Source organism: Chiloscyllium plagiosum, chromosome 10, assembly GCF_004010195.1.
Source record: "Chiloscyllium plagiosum isolate BGI_BamShark_2017 chromosome 10, ASM401019v2, whole genome shotgun sequence".
NCBI lineage: Eukaryota > Metazoa > Chordata > Chondrichthyes > Orectolobiformes > Hemiscylliidae > Chiloscyllium > Chiloscyllium plagiosum.
Genome location: NC_057719.1, coordinates 43,774,866 through 43,792,758, shown reverse-complemented (window position 1 = coordinate 43,792,758; position 17,893 = coordinate 43,774,866). Strand labels below are relative to the sequence as shown.

The window sequence follows — 17,893 nt, the reverse complement described above, 5'->3', positions numbered from 1 at the left end:
CAACCGGGAGCGGCAGGGACAGGCCACTATAAATGCCGGAGGAAACACCACAGAAGCGCTTCACAGGAGGCTCCCAAGCACTGAGGATGTCACCTAGACAGGGGACGAAATGTTTGCAACAAAAATTTCCAGCTCGGCGAACAGAACCACAACGAGCACCCGAGCTACAAATCTTCACCCAAACGTTTAACTGCCATCAGCCAGAGCTAATAGCCCTAAGCGCTCTTTTGAGAGAATGCTGACTCTCTGTCATCAATGTAGGAGAGAAAGCACCATCTAAATAACAACAGAGAAGGCATTCCTGACAGAAGGATCGATGGAGAAGTCACAGAACATTTGGAAGACATATAACCTGGCTGTGATTTTGAGTCTAAATTCTGCTTTTTATATAAGTGGGACATATTTATTGGAACAACATACCATTAGAATCTTGTTTTATTTGGGAATAGTTAGTAGTTGGAAGGGATTTATTTGGTTTGTTAATAGTTTAGTTAATTTGTTCACTGTTAGACTAAGGTAAATTATTAACTAATTTTGAGTGAATGTCAGGGATTTATTTTTTTTAACCATTAGAAGTTACTGAAAAGCAGGTTACATCACTTTTCCCACTCATTTTACAGATTATAAGGCGTTTCAAAACACCTTCCTTTGGATGTTTTCAGTTTTAGTTCTCAGGGTTGTGTGGGGTGATGGTGTCAATCTCTGCTTTATAATGATAGTAATTATTCTCTTTTTGGGCTAGCAACAGATTTGCCTGAAGTAAAATTCTTCAATCTGTACTTCTTACTTTTTAGCTCTGTTCTTAGTGGTTGTATTACTGGGTTAGCAACTTGAATATTGTGAAACTAAAATTAATAATTCTGCTCATTTTTGTGCTGGCAGAAAAAGCATAGGGAAGAAGTCTGCTGGATTGTCATAACGAACTCACCAGTTCCATTGTACCCTTTGAAAAAGAACTCCTGTTTCTACTCCGTCTCGTTTGCATAAAATTAATCCCATTATGTAACTAAAACTCAACACGTCTGGCAGCATCTATGGAGAGATAAGCAAATTTAATGTTTCAAGTCCAAAGACTCTTCACAATGTGGTTAACTTTTCAAATCTTCATGCAATTCTGGATGGACAATAAATGGACAATAAATGTCACACTCCCAAGAGCAAAGAAAAGTATTTTGGGATACTCCAAGTCTTGCTTTATTGGCAATATACCTTGTTCTAATTTGTTTACAATTGCCAACCTTTATTTCCTTTTCATAGTTTGGCAGCATATATTGTACTCCCACTGGTATGTCTGATCCTTTGTTTTTCAACTCAGTGTAAATTGATTCCTTTTGAACCTAGGTGCTTTTTAAAATCTTTATTAGTTTACATAGTGTAGAAATAGGCCCTTCGGCCCAACAAGTCCACACCAATCCTCCGAAGAGCAACCCACCCAGACCCATTCCTCCACATTTACCCCTTCACCTAACACTACGGGCAACTTAGCATGGCCAATTTGGCTAACCTGCACATCTTTGTACTGTGGGAGGAAACCGGAGCACCCGGAGGAAACCCACGCAGGCACGGGGAGAATGTGCAAACTCCACACAGACAGTCGCCTGAGGTGGGCATTGAACCCGGGTCTCTGGCGCTGTGAGGCAGCAGTGCTAACCCAATGTTTGTGTATTGTTTTTGGCACTGTTTTTCTTTTCTTTCCTGTTTTGCTTCTCTGTCCTCCTGTGAATTTTAGTGTTGGTATTTTAATTAGTTGCATTTTTATTTTAGTATTGCTATTGATAATTTACTATTTCAATCAATGACTGTAATTTCCTAATTTTAGACATAATTAAATGCCTTTGTTTTGGTTTTCCACACATGCTTATCTCAAGTAATGAAGAAATGGAAACCAATATAATATCTTGTCCTGTTTAAAGCTTTCCACCTTGTAATTCTACAGCTGAGTTACTCACCAGTTCAACTCTTTAAACATGGTCATTGTGAATTCACTGAACCATTTTACATTATCTGTCACCCTTTTTGAATAAGAGTGTTCTCTCCAATTTGTGTTTTATGCCTTTTGTGAAGTTGCTGCATCTCATTGAAGAATGAAATGATGCATTGGATCTATTACATGGCTGATTTTTGTTCTTTTATTCTATTTTGAGTTTTTCGATGGGATTCATTAGTCAAGTTCAAAGTGATTTGTATGATAAATTTAAATTCCTTCTAGATATGTCTTGCTGATTTCACTAACCACAAGCAAGATGTTTAAAAGTCCAGCAAGATTAATCTTAACATTTTTGGATTAGCAACTATAATATGCTGTCTTGTAGTTCAAAAGTTGAAAGTTTTGTTTGAATTAGTTTGCCAAAGAAATATTAGCTGCAGCATCTTGCAGACACCCTTTGATTTGTCATTGATTCCATTAGAGTTGAGGATTACTAGTCTTCCATTACATGAGTTTACTGGTGTTGGGTGAGGGCCAGTCCATTCTTGGTTAGTGTAATTAATTGCTTGCCATATTGAGAAGCTATATGTCGTGCAACTTCAGCATTGCTGAAGAAAGCATACATCTTTTTTGTAGCTTTTCACCTTGCACTCATTAACACAATTCCCAATATCAATTAAATGGGAAATAAACATCCTCTTTTCTTGGTACAAGGGGTAAACAATATTTACATTGTATAAGAGGAAGGCATTGATCAATTGATTGGTAGAGGTGTTGCAATGGAGAATTCAACAAATAATGATGGTAGACCATTAACTACAAATTGTTTCAATTTTAAATAGGGTAAGTTGACTACAGTCAAGGTATTGCTTTGAGAAATGAAGCAATAAATGGCTGAGGCCTATTTTGTTGAATTGAAATGGGTGCTGTGTGGGTTCATGTCCTTTGTCTGCAAAGAACAAGAGTGTGTATTAATATGAAGCTTACCATGCGCACCATACTGCAAACCCGATAAGCAATCAAAAATTAGTTATTGGCATGGCATTACAATAATAATAATAATAATAATAATAATAATATCATCCAGAGGCCCCAGATAATGGTTCTGGGGATTCGAGTTCAAATCCTGCTATGGCATATAGTGGAATTTTAATTTAATAAATGATAAGTTCTGGAATTAATGATGACTGTGAAGCTGTTGTCGATTGTTGGAAAAAGCCATCTGCTTCACTATTGTCCTTAAGGGAAAGAAACTGCCATTCCTACCTGGTCTGGCTACATAACTGTGGGTAATTGCTCTCTGGCAATTAGGGATGGTCAATTAAATGCTGGTCTAGCCAGTGACACCCACATCACATAAACAAATAAGAAAATGTGATGTGCACTATGTACATTTGTAAGTTAACTCATCCATCATCAGTATTATTAGATACTTCAAATGTTTTATATTTGGGTGTTTTTTAATACTCCCGACAGTTCTGGTTTTCACAGAATTGTTATTATGCAGAATTACTTATCTCCCTGTGCATGCTCTTCAGATGAGCACAACTACCTGCTGCTAATCTTCTGCTTTTTCCCTATCCCTTGCACACTTCCTATTCAAATAATCCTCCAATGCTCTCTTGAATGCCACAATTGAACCTGCTGCCCACATTTACAGGCAGAGCATTCTCTACCCTAACTACTTGCTTTGTGAAAAAAAAAATTCACATCTGCCTTACTGCTTTTGCACATCACTTTAAACTTTGTTTTTATTGAAGCAGTAGAAGGCTGACTTTGTAACTTGTGAACATTGTCCACCTGAGAATTTTGGAATTCTGGCAGTAAAAGTATATGTATTCATCAGATTAACTTTCCATTTATTTTACGTGCCTTTGTTATTTTTGAGAAGCTATTTGTGCTGTTGGTAATTTTACTGTAAGTTAATGAGTTGTGGGGTTAGAGTTGAAACTTTATATTTTTTGTCTGCAAATTTGTTTGGCTTAATTTATCATAAAACAATTTCAATTGCAAATGAACTATTTTTGTCATTTGTTTTATTGGCATTACATACCAGTGTGCCTGTAAATATTTGAATTTCAACTCCTAAGTGCCTTGCTTCACTGCAGTAAGATGTTCAAAAGTATATATATTTGCATTGACTACTAAAAACTGAACAGTATTAATGTCAAATGGATTGAAAAGTTTAAAAATACAGGTTGTAGATTATCTTACCATTTCAATTTCTTAATTTGTAAATTAAATGAATGGTCGGGTAGTCTGTTTTTGGTTTTGTATGTGAGGGAGTTTGCTGCCCAGGTAGCCTCTACTCCTCTTTGAAAAGTCTCAAGTGTTCATGTATGCCACATTGGGAAACATGTTACTATCTTATTTCAGCTAAGTGATAGCACCTATGATAGTACAATTTATTTTTATATTCAAGTGTCTCAGCTTACATGTTTAAATCTGGGAGTGGCAACATGCTACACAAGTAATTGACAATGCTGCGGTAAGCCAGAATGACACAAGAACCTGTTGCCACAAAATAACTAGTGCAATTATGCAATTTAAAAATGGCAATTTAGAAGTGGCATTGTTCTGATACCTTTAATTCTGTAGCACCTGTAAAATGTGATTAGTCTGGGAATTCTCAAATCTATATTTTACTCAATTGTTCAGTTTGTATGGTAAGACAGTACTGCTGACTTGGAGGTCATAAGGAGGAAAGGACCCCAAGGACACTTAGAACATGGAACAATACAGCGCAGAACAGGCCCTTCGGCCCTCAATGTTGCGCCAACCTATGAATTATTCTTAGCTCGTCCCCCTACACTATCCCAAAATCATCCATGAGCTTATCTAAGGATTGTTTAAAATCCCTAATGTGGCTGAGTTGACTACATTAGCAGGAAGGGCATTCCACACCCTTACCACTCTGTGTAAAGAACCTGCCTCTGACATCTCTTAAATCTATCACCCCTGAATTTGTAGTTGTGCTCCCTCATCCACGCTGACGTCATCATCCTTGGAAAAAGACTTTCACTATCTAATCCTCTGATCATCTTGTGTGTCTCTATCAAATCCCCTCTTAGCCGCCTTCTTGCCAATGAGAACAGGTTCAAGTCTCTCAGCCTTTCCTCATAAGAGCTTACCTCCAGACCAGGCAACATCCTGGTAAATCTCCTCTGCACCTTTTCCAATGCTTCCACATCCTTCCCGAAATATGGGGACCAGAACTGTACACAATATTCTAAGTGTGGCCGCACCAGCGTTTGTATAGTTGCAGCATGATATTGCGGCTCCGGAACTCACTCCCTCTACGAATGAAACCTAACACACAGTATGCCTTCTTAACAGCATTATCAACCTGGGTGACAACTTTCAGGGATCTATGTACATGGATCCCCCAAGTTTCCTCTGCATATCCACACTACCAAGAATCTTTCCATTGACCCAGTACTTGCCTTCCTGTTATTCTTCCCAAAGTACATCACCTCACCTTTAGCTGCATTGAAATCCATTTGCCACCTCTCAGCCCAATTCTGCAGTTTATCCAAGTCCCCCTGCAACCTGTAACATTCTTCCACACTGTCCACTACTCTACCAACTTTAGTGTCGTCTCCAAATTTACTAATCCATCCACCTATGCCTGTGTCTAAGTCATTTATAAAAATTACAAACAGCAGTGGTCCAAAACAGACCCTTGTGGTACACCACTAGTAACTGAACTCCAGGCTGAATATTTTCCATCAACCACCACTCGCTGCCTTCTTTCAGAAAGCCAGTTTCTAATCCAAACTGCTAAATCACCCTCAATCCCATGCCTCTGCATTTTCTCCAACAGCCTACCATGTTGAACCTTATCAAAGGTTTACTGAAATCCATTTATACCACGTCAACTGCCCTACCCTCATCTACATCTACATGCTTGTTCTCCTTCTTCTCAAAATCTCAGTGAGGTTTGTGAGACACGACCTGCCCTTGATGAAACCATGTTGACTATCTGAGATCAAATTGTTGCTTGCTAGATGATTATAAATCTTATAATCCTTTCCAAAACCTTTCCTACAACAGAAGTAAGGCTCACTGATCTATAATTATCTGGGCCATCTCTACTGCCCTCCTTGAACAAGGGCACAACATTTGCAATCCTGCAGTCCCTTGGTACTAAACCTGTAGACAATGACGACTCAAATATCAAAGCCAAAGGCTCTGCTATCTCCTCCCTCGCTTCCCAGAGAATCCTCGGATAAATCCCCTCCCCTCACTCCTTCTAGAATTGATAACACCTGTTCGTAACTAACCTCGATCCTTTCTAGTCTAATATCTCATACCCCATTCTTCTTCTCAACAATATTTTCATTTTCCTGAGTGAAAACCAATAAGAAATATTCGTTTAGCACCTCTCCGATCTCCACAGGGTCCACGAATCAATTTCCACTTCTATCTTTGACTGGCCCTATTCCTACCCTAGACATCCTATTATTCCTGTCATACCTATAGAAAGCTTTAGGATTCTCCTTTATTCTGCTCGTGTCCTCTCTTTGCTCTTCTTAACTCTCTCCTTTTAAATCCTTCCTAGCTGATCTGTAACTCTCTATTGCCTCATCTGAACCATCTTGCCTCATCAACACATAAGCCGCCTCCTTCTTCGTAACAAGAGATGCAATTTCTGTTGTAAACCACAGTTCCCTTACCTTATCACTTCCTCCCTGCCTGACAGAGAAATACCTATCAAGGACACGCAATATCTGTTCCTTAAACCAGTTCTACATTTCGATTGTCTGCATCCCCTGCATTTTGCTACCCCATTCTATGCATCCTAATTCTTGTCTAATCGCATTATAATTGCCCTTGCCCCATCGATAACTTTTGACCTGTGGCATGTACCTATCCCTTTCCATCGCAAAACTAAACGTAACTGAATTATGGTCAGTCTCTCCAAAGTGCTCACCTACAACTAAATCAAACTCCTGGCCTGGTTCTTTACCAAGTGCCAGATCCAGTGTGGCCTCCCCTCTTGTCGGCCCTTCGACATACTGTGTCAGGAAACCCTCCTGTACACATTGGATGAAAACCGATCCATCCAATGTACAGGAGTTATAGCATTTCCAGTCAATGTTGGGGAAGTTAGTCTCCCATAATGACCATCCTGTTCCTTTCACTCCCCTCCAGAATAAGTTTGCTAATCCTCTCTTCCATCTCCCTGGAACTCTGCGGAGGCCTATTAAAAAAAAAACTCCAAGCAGTATGACCTCTCCTCTCCTGTTTCTAATCTCAGTAGACGAGTCCTCATCAAAAGTTCTCTCCACCACCGTTATAGTATCCTTGATTAACAAGGCCATGCCTTCCCCTCTTTTACTGCCTTGCCTGTACTTAATGAAAGATCTAACCCCTGGAACCTGCAACATCCATTCCTCACCCTGCTCTATCCATGTCTCCGAAATGGCCACAACATGCAAGTCCCAGGTACCTATCCATGCTGCAAGCTCACTTACCTTATTTGGGATACTTCTGACGTTGAAGTAAACACACTTCAAACCACTTCACAGTCTGCCATCACATTCCTGTGACTCTGAAATCCTGTCCCTGTCCTTCCTGCTCTCATCCTCCTGTGCACTGCAACTGCACCTCCGGTTCCCATCCCCTTGCTGAGCTAGTTTAAACCCACCTGAATAGCACCAGCAAATTTCCCACCCAGGATATTAGTACCCCTCTGGTTCAAGTGAAGACTGTCCTGTTTGTACAGGTCCCACCTTCCCCAGAACGAGCCCCAATTATCCAAAAACCTGAAACCCCTCCCCCACACAACCTTGCAGCCACGTGTTCAACTGATATCTCTCACTATTCATTGCCTCGCTATCACATGGCACGAGTAACAAACCAGGGATAACAACTCTGTTCTAGCTCTCAGCTTCCACCTTAGCTCTCTGAAATCCTGCCTTATATCCCTATCCCTCTTTCTACCTATGTCGTTGATACCTAATATGGACAACGACTTGAGGCTAGTCTCCTCTCCCTTCAGGACCCGAAAGATACAATCCGAGACATCACGGATCCTGGCACCTAGGGGGCAATACACCAACCGTGAGTCTCCTTCGCTCCCAACAAACTTTTCAATCTAAGCCTCTAACTATTGAATCCCCATTGACTAACACTCTCCTCCTTTCCCTCCTTCGCTTCTGTGCCAGAGACCTGGGCCCCACTGCATACCCCTGGTAAGTCGTCCCCCTCAACAGTATCCAAAAAGGTATACATGTTTTTCAGGGGATCGACCACAGGGGAACTCTCCACTGACTTTTTTTTTTATCCCCCCACTTCGAACAGTCACCCAGCTTTCTTCGTGCCGAGGAGTAACTACTTTCCTGTAAATCTTATCTATCACAGCCTCTGCCTCCTGAATGATCTAAAGTTCATCCAGCTCCCGCTCCAGTTCCCTAACACTGTCTTGGAGGAGTGAGAGTTGGGTGCACTCCCTGTAGATGTACTTGGATGGGGCAGGAATAGCGTCACTCACCTCAAATATCATGCAGGAGGAACATTGTTCTCCCTGCACTGCCATCTCTGCTAGTCCTCTTGTCACAAAGTAAAAAAGAAGAGACACTTACCTTATATGTCCCTGGTCTTTAAGATGAGAGGAGATGGTTGGGTGAGAGGCCCTACAAAGCTTGGGTCTCGGGTTGAGAAAACACTGACTTTTATAGCTGGATGGAAATAAAAATAAGAAGTCCTTCCTTTCCCAGAAACCTCTGCTGTCTGCTTTCAAACTTAGAAGCACAAATCAGTGACTCACTGCTCCTGGCAGGCCCCTGTTGCAAGCTCCCGCCCTTCGAGTTGCTGCTGCCGCATAAGAGCTTTTGCATCATTGTCTCCATTCGTATTTGGTCTGCGTTTGACATGAGAACTTTTACTACAGTACTTCAAGATTATTATTTCTAGTCACTTAAGATTGCACACTGATTTGAGCTTTGCTTGGAAGAGTTTAGATCGGGGTTAGCATGTTTGGCTGAATCTCTCCTTCTCAATACCTCTCCAGTTCTGATTGGGCAAAATAATGACTTGAATGTAATGGTGAAATGCAATTTATCTACTTTAGTCTATTAAAATGCCTTTGGGGAAAAATGTTTTTGATTTCAGTAATCATATAGATTACTTTTCCCTATAAGATCCTCATAGCCTGAAAGAGTAACGAAAAGACAAGTTAAAACTATTAACTACAATAACTAACTTGGAATACTAGAAGCCAGTTTGCTAGAAACTTGGCATAACCAACTAATTAAAGTTTTACAGTTCCCTGCACTTGACAAAAAAGTGCTCTCTTGCTTTCGAGGATGATGCTAGAGTAATAGAAAAATGTGTGCGCATGGTGTGCTAATAGCTGTATGATCATTCCAGAGCTGGGCACAAGCTTGCTGAATAGCAGCTTCACTCACTTGAAGGAACAAAAGATAGAAGCTGTACAAAAGGGAGATACTAAGTGATTTGGAGTTGGGACCATTAAAATTATAAGTATTTAGTAGGTGACCAGTAGCAGTGGTATATTAATGGGAACATAAGAGAGTGAGTGAGTTGGAAGTTAGTGATGTGGAGACAATTCTTTTCTAGTGGCTCCAACGAAAAGTGAGAGAAGCTGCAAGATGATGGAAAGTTCATTTCAAGAATTAAAATTAAGTGCACTGATGGTGCTTAATCTGTGGGGAACTGAATTGCAGCAGAATCAATAAACTTGATGAAGATGAAAGATATCATGTCATATGAAGAGAAAACTTAAAGCATAAGAAGGAAAGAGGTTTGAGAAACTATGTAATGGCAAGAATCAAAACATGGCCTGTCAGCTCAAGTTCATTTGGGAATACAGCAAAGGTTTTACTACTTGGCATCAATGGGACCAGGAGTGTGTCAGTTGACCAATATTCCGGTTGTTCAAGATGTCACTGTTAAAAACACACACTAAGTAATAGAATCGTAATGTAGGGGGTTTACATATCATTGTTATATTTTATTTATGGCATAAATCATAACACAACTTTGCCTTAAATAAAATTTACTGGCAGAGAGCCTTCTCACTGTCATCTTCAACTGACTACTTGGACATCGCAGAGATCGTGATAATGCAGTAAACTTTCGGTATACAAATCTTGTTGATTTATCGAGAGTGGCGGTTAAAACAAAGTTTGCTGTACTTTGAGGAAATTAAATAGCCAGAATGTGGTTTCAAGCAACTATTTGATGCTGCCATTATTTCTTAATATTTTATTAGCTTGTAAGCAAGTTTTTATGACAAAAAGCCAGTGAATCCAAAGGTTTGAGAGATCTTAAAGTTATGCATAAAACTGCTATGGTAGGGCGGCATGGTGGCTCAGTGGTTAGCACTGCTGCCTCACAGCACCAAGGTCCCAGGTTAGATTCCAGCCTCGGGTGACTGCCTGTGTGGAGTTTGCACATCCTCCCCGTGTCTGTGTGGGTTTTCTCCGGGTGCTCCGGTTTCCTGCCACAATCCAAAGGATGTGCATGTTAGGTGAATTGGCCGTGGTAAATTGCCCGTAGTGTTAGGTGCATTAGTCAGGGGTAAATGTCAGGGAATGGGTCTGGGTGGGTTGCTCTTCGGAGGGTCGGTGTGGACTTTTTGGGCCGAAGGGCCTGTTTCCACTCTGTAGGGAATCTAATCTCAAATATTACTTCCATATCATTTAGAAGTCTTTTGTGGTAATAAATACTGTATGCACGCACTTTTGGCTGAATTGAAGCATCAGAAATCTATAAAAGTAATATTTGAGACCCAATTCAATTTGGATGCCTTGCTATGTGAGGAATTAATTAGGGTTTCTGTGCTTTTACTTTTGGTTGTTCTGTGTCAAACTATTGAAAGTAGTCGTGCAAAGAAGAGAGGTTGTACTCGTAGTTCTTTGATAGATGAAGCTTTGGGGAGTTAAGTGTGTTCATGAGTGTATTGTTTATCAAAGGAATGTTTGAATATAACGAGTAGAAGCATGATGAATTAAGTTTTTTTTTAAACAACAGTCAAAATTCTCCATATTGTACCAGGGTTGCACTTCTTCTTACTCCTGGTTGGTATACTATCACTGCACTGAAACAGCCACTTGCTTACGTTCTAATCTGGTTTGAAATGGGAAGTGAATATTTGAAAAGTCATTGTATGTCCACTTTCAGAAATCTTCAGAAGCATCTGAATTATTGGCAAGTATTCCTTATTTGATTCTCTCGAAGGCATTATCCTGAAATCTGATGCAAGAGGTGCTGAGAGACAATCTTACTTCAGAGTACCTGAAATAATTTACAATAGATTGTGGGTTATTTGTTTATCATCTTGGGGAATGTGATTTGCAGAGAAGATCTGGTGAATGAATCAGTGGTTGAAGTTCAGTGGTTGAAGCAACCCACTGTTACACATGTCCTTAATAAGGGGATCAAGGGTTACGGGGGGAAGTAAAGAGAACGGGGGTTGAGAAACCTATTAGCTATAATTAAATGATGGAATGACTCTGCTCCTGTATCTTATGGTCTCGCAATCTCACCAGGGAAGCTCCAGAGAAGCCAGCACTCTGTGAAAGCTGCTCTTTGGTCTCCCTGAAACCAGCTGATCTTCCTTTTAGTTCAAAGAGTTGTCTGTAACTAGGCATTGCAGGCAGGCATATTCATGATACTAAAGTATGTGAGAAACCTTGGGGTAGCTGTCGCAGAGTCACAATGGGGAAAAGGCTCTGACTAAAACCATTTAGGCACAAGTACAGAGGGGATGAAAACTCTGTGAAGGATTCCTTCAGCTCTTTGCCTGACAATGTAAATGGTGAATATCAAGTCTATTGAGATTGATCAGAGTGGAACACTGAGAAAAGTTTAAATTCTGTCACACTTTTTCAAGCACTTAAGTTGAAAATTGCACCATGTACTTGATAAAATTTGTTAATGATTTTGGAAAAGGAAGTTTAAGGTTCCATGACACTTTGTTAGCCAAGTGTAGGGAGTTATCTCCAGTGTTCTGGCTAATATTTATCCCTCAATCAATACCAAAATCTGATTCTGTTTTTGAGCTTGTGATATAGATTAGATTACATTAGTGTGGAAACAGGCCCTTCGGCCCAACAAGTCCACACCGACCCACCGAGGCGCAACCCACCCATACCCCTACATTTACCCCTTACCTAACACTACGGGCAATTTAGCATGGCCAATTCACCTGACCTGCACATCTTTGGACTGTCGGAGGAAAGAAAAAGGATTTGGTGTTCCCTTAAAGTATTTATAGAGTCATAGAGATGTACAGCGCGAAACAGACTCTTCGGTCCAACTTGTCCATGCCAACCAGATATCCCAACCCAACCTAGTCCCACCTGGCCCATATCCCTTCAAACCCTTCCTATTCATATACCCATCCAGATGCCTTTTAAATGTTGCAATTGTACTAGCCTCCAGCACTTCCTCTGGCAGCTCATTCCATACACGTGCCACCCTCTGTGTGAAAACGTGCCGTGAGGTCTTTTTTATATCTTTCCCCTCTCACTCTAAACCTATACCCTCTGGTCTGGACTCCCCCAGGGAAAAGACTGTCTATTTATCCTATCCATGCTCCTCATGATGTTATAAACCTTGATAAGGTCATCCTTCAACCTCCGACACTCCTCAGAAAACAGCCCCAGCCTATTCATCCTTTCCCTATAGCTCAAATCCTCCAACCCTGGCAGCATCCTTGTAAATCTTTTCTGAACCCTTTCAAGTTTCACAACATCTTTCTGATAGGAACGAGACCAGAATTGCATGCAATATTCCAACAGTGGCCTAACCAACGTCCTGTACACCCGCAACATGATCTCCCAACTTCTGTACTCAATACTCTGACCAATAAAGGAAAGCATACCAAACGCCTTCTTCACTATCTACCAGCAACTCCACTTTCAAGGAGCTATGAATCTGCACTCCAAGGTCTCTTTGTTCAGCAACACTCCCTAGGATCTTATCATTAAGTGTATTAGTCCTGCTAAGATTTGTTTTCCCAAAATGCAGCACCTCACATTTATCTGAATTAAACTCCATCTGCCACTTCTCAGCCCATTGGCCCATCTGGTCAAGATCCTGTTGTAATCTGAGATAACCTTCTTCACTGTACACTACACCTCCAATTTTGGTGTAATCTGCAAACTTACTAACTGTACTACTTATGCTTACATCCAAGTCATTTAAATAAATAATGAAAAGTAGTGGACCCAGCATCAATCTTTGGCTGGAGCACAAATTGAAGATGCCTGATGAAAGATGAAGTAGAACTGCATGTCTGTCTTATGTTTACTTTGACTTCTACTTTCCAACCAATTAAAAGCTCATGTCACAAGGTCACTCCAATTCAATGCAATTTTGCTTTTTGAGGATCTGTGCTAAATATAATGTTGAATGTCAAATGCTGGTCTAACCAACCACACACCTTTTCCTTGCTGTCCTTCAAATAGCAATATACAATCTTTTGCTTCTGCTTGAGCAACCAGATGGCAATTGTTAATTTTCTTTTTCTGTGTGGAATGTTGGCATCTCTCACTGGAACCTTCGTTTGGTATTAATGTAGAGCCAAAAGGTTTCTGCGCATTATTGTAATTGTGTGTCTATGCATTTAGCTTCGAGGTTGGCCATCTAAAAGTAAAACAGTTTGGAATGTAGAATGTTTTTAGAGCATTATATGGAATATTCCTTTCTTAAACTCATGAGTAATACTATTTGGCTCTGTTTTACTTGAAAGTATTCTCTTGTTTTCATTACAGGCAAGAAATCTGCAGACTGGAGAATTGGCTGCAGTTAAAATTATCAAATTGGAACCAGGTAAGTTTTAAATTTAGCAAAACATGACTTTAATCTGAAGCAGGTATCAAATAAAATGCTTTATCCTTTTATAGGCAAACTTCTACATTTACATAGGAACTATCCTTTCTCACCATTTGTTTATCAAAGCTGCTTCAGAGATATTCACGTATCAAGTTTATTAACTTAAGGAAGTTTATATGGGAAGATGTAGTTTTGTTTTGCTAAAGTTTGAGATGCAGTTATCTCCAGTTAATGCTTAAAAGTTTTTGGAATAGTTTCATGGCAAGTTAGGACAGCTGATGAATGCCCCTATTCATCCTAAATGCTGAAGATTTTGTTCAATTTGTTTTTACTTCATTACTTCTGCCATGTTTTCTGCAGTTTGCTTTGTGAACAGTCTTGCTAACATTGAGAGTTGGGATGAATTGAGTTTTTTTTTCAGATTTTGGGTTGATTTATTTAAAGTTATTTTTAATGGTTCTTGAGTGTTGTGAATCTGCTGCTTGACAGGATAGAAAGAGGTTGTTTTCCTCTGAGTTTTTTTAATATAATAAAGAAGTTGAGGGTTATGGGGGAAAAGGCAGGAAAGTGGAGTTGAGGATAGTCAGATGGTGTAATATCTGGTATAATTGAGTCTCTGCTGGAAGTACCAATTATACATCTCCATTCTGCACACATTACACTTGATTACCAGACCTATGCAACTAAGTGAGAAGTTTAGATAATATAAACAATTAAGAACTACTGTCATCAACTAAAGATTTTACTCCTAACCATTGTAATTGTATTTTATGGAGGTTTTATTGGTAAAACGTTCTTAGCTTGGCTGAGTCCGGAGAGGTTGTAGGTTGCTTGTCAGGGATCTGGCTATAGACTTTTTTTTTGATTATCTGCTATTGAAAACTTGATTTAATTTTTGATTCTCAGAAAAAAAATGTAGTTTTTGGCTAGTAGTCCCTATTAATCCTAATTCATTTGTTGCATTAAACATCCATTCTTGTGCAAATTTCTCAATCACAGATGCTTAGCCCAAACATTATTTATTTTGTTTTTTGCAGATCTGCTAGACACCATAGTGATTTGATTGAGTGGCTAAAATTAAAGGTGAAATTATTTGTGCACCAAACATTATTAGAGTTAATTGGACAAAAAAAAAACCCTCTGACCGCAAATGACTGTGGAAATTGGGTCATAGAGTCATAGAGATTTACAGCACGGTCCAACTCGTCCATGCTGACTAGATTAGTCCCATTTGCCAGCACTTGGCTTTGATCCCTCCAAACCCTTCCTATTCATATACCTATACAGTAGCGCCTCGACATACGAACGACCCTGTTCACGTACAAATCAGTTTACGAACAGGATTATACGTAAAATTTTGCTTCAACGTACGTACGAAATTCAAGGTAAGAACGCAAAAAGCCTGTGTGCGACCACGTGGTTTCATTGTTCTGCTTTGCTACGCGCTTGTTGAATGCAAAAGCTCTCTGGCCCCGTGTGATCTCATTCAGTTCGTCTTTGGCACGTGCTCTGTGAACAGCCATCCAAGCATTCTTATGCTATCCGAACAATAGGAAAAATTGATTCAGTTCGCGAACTTTTCAGTTTGCGAACCGGGTCCCGGAACGGATTAAGTTCCTAAGTCGAGGCGCTACTGTACTTCCCATCCAGATGCCTTTTAAATTCTGTAATTATACCGGTGTCCACCACTTCCTCTGGCAGCTCATTCCATACACACACCACCCTCTCCATGAAAGATTTGCCCTAGGGTCTCTTTTAAATTTTTCCCCCCTCACCCTAAACCCAGATGAGTGTCACTATTATGCAGAGGAGTATAGCTTTGAAGTACTAATTTATGTACTATTGAGTTACCTTCTCACTAACCATGTGAGAAGGATCTGGGCTTGACCATTCAAGAATTTATAAATGGATAATGGATATGTCTTAATACCAGCTAACCCCTAATTGCACTGAAAAGCTGTCTTGAAAAATTATAGATTTTTTAACAATTTAATTTGAAGATTTATTAAAAATGAGTGCTTTTTTGTGTCATATCACTCAATTGCATCTTTTTTTTTTCTTTTCTTTCTTTCACTCACTCACTCACTCACTCCATTTTGCATTTTATTGAATGTGCAGTCTTACATTTCCTGTTTCAGGCTTTGCAAGTCTCAGTTCAGTTTCATAAGTGTGACTGAGGGGTAGTGCGTTTTTCCTTTTCTCATGGGTCCCAGAAGCTTTCCAGAGGTGTTGTGCTATTTCATGTTTCTAAGTGCCACAAGTTGCAGTACAAATTTCTTCATCATTTAATTAGGCTTCATTTTACCATTGGCCATTTATAATCATCTTGCATTCTATCCACTTGAAAACATAATAAAATTTCAAGCTAGAAAAATATTTGCTGTCATTGGGAAGTTGGTTCATCTGCTACTGACTTGGGATGCACCACTTGTGATTTGTATTCTATCCTTCATTGTAGACCTGTAAGATAAATGAATGATATACTGAACAGTGATTAATCAGTACAGGTCAAAAGTTTAAATAAAAGAAAAATACTCTGGATGCTGGAAATCTGAAATAAAGACAGTGCTGGAGAAATTTGTCAACATCTGAGGAAATAGAAGTGGAGTTAATGTTTTGAGTCCAGTATGATGACTCCTCATAACTGAAGGGAGTTGTAAAATTTGATTCTTATGCTAGTGACAGAGGGAGGAGGAGCGAGTGATGAACTTTCCCAGAGCAAAAGACAAAAGCAGTAATAATGGTGGTGATGGAGTAATAGACACATGAAATGGGTGAATTAGCTATGAAAGTGATCAGTTCTGCTGAAAGTGAAGCCAACATGGCACAAACCAGACACTGGAGGGGGGCTGGCGAGGGGAGCACAGCAGATATGAGTAATGAAGTATCGAGGTCATATCCTGAGGTTGTGGAGCTCAATATTGAGTCTGAGTGGCTGTAAAGTGTCTAAGCAGAAAATGGTATGCTGTTCCTCTTTTGTGTTAAGTTTTGTTGGAACGCTGTAGGAGGCCATGAAGAAAGTGATTGCATGAGAGTAAGGTGGTTAATTGATAAGGCAAGCATTTGGAAGGTGGGGTCATTCCTACAGATAGATTGGTGGTATTTTGCAAAATAGTCACCCAAACTGATAACTAAGGGGAATCAATTTCAATGGGGCAAGGGCCGAGCTAGATCAGGTAGATTGAAATCACTGGTTGGCAAGAGATTTTGCAGTTGAACAATGGGCTCCCTGCAAAGAAAAAATGGTTTGGGCATTGTCAAGTTATATTTCCTCTCTGGGGAAAGATAAAGCAAACAAATGCAGAACTCCCTAGATGAGCAAGAAGGTGGAAATTAAAGTAGAATAAAAACCATGCACTTATGATGTGTTAGGTAGAAAATACAATTGAGAACCACACTGAATATAGAAGGATCTGAGGCAAGTTTCAAAAGAAAAACAAGTAAAGCAGACAAAAATCTCTAAAAAGAGACCAGCACCAAACATAAAAGTCTTCTGGAGGTATGTAAATAGTAAAAGTCTGACTAAAGGATAATAGGGATAAGTGGAGACTAAAAATGGAATTTACACATGGAAATACAATGTCTATGTAAAGTATTAAATGAATACAGAGGAGCCTCAATTATCTGAATATCGGATTATCCGAAGGGGATCTCAAGGTCCCGGTAGAAACATTATGTCAAAGAGCTGTCTCAACTCTGATTGCGTCTTTTGTTTACAGGTACAATGATTAAAAACAAACTTGGCTCACTGAAATGCTGCTGAGAACAGTCCTGGACAGTCCAGGCACTGTCTCTAAATGACTGACTTCCTGTCCCCCAATTTTCCCTGGAATTCAAAGTTTGGGAGAACTTCTGGAATTTCCCTGGAATTATACACAGGGGTGAACCCTAAAATTCCCTTCCCAGATAATCTCTCCAACATTGTCTTGTACAAGGCAGAAGTGGAACCTGTTTAAAAAGTTCTGTGCGTGCGCAATTTGGAGACTTACCCCACGAAAGCAGCAGCCGTCTTACTGTTGGTGTCCGGACCAGCTGCCCCTGGCAGTGGGAGGGGAGGTTTTGGACAATGGGTGATGGTGGACAGGGGAGCAGGGTTGGGGGTGGGGTAGGAGTGGATGGGGTTGGGCGCTGGAATGGGAGCACAGAGGGTTGGGGGTG

At 40.0% G+C, this 17,893-nt stretch overlaps 1 protein-coding gene across 2 annotated transcripts in view; it reads left to right on the top strand.

The window, feature by feature from the left end:
• The window catches only part of map4k5 (mitogen-activated protein kinase kinase kinase kinase 5), a 182,643-nt gene that overhangs the window by 21,776 nt on the left and 142,974 nt on the right, over positions 1–17,893 (top strand). For both annotated transcript variants that reach the window (XM_043697614.1, XM_043697612.1), the window contains exon 2: positions 13,675–13,732. In XM_043697614.1, coding sequence (XP_043553549.1) covers positions 13,675–13,732 — 58 coding nt within the window. The remainder of the gene's footprint in view (positions 1–13,674; positions 13,733–17,893) is intronic.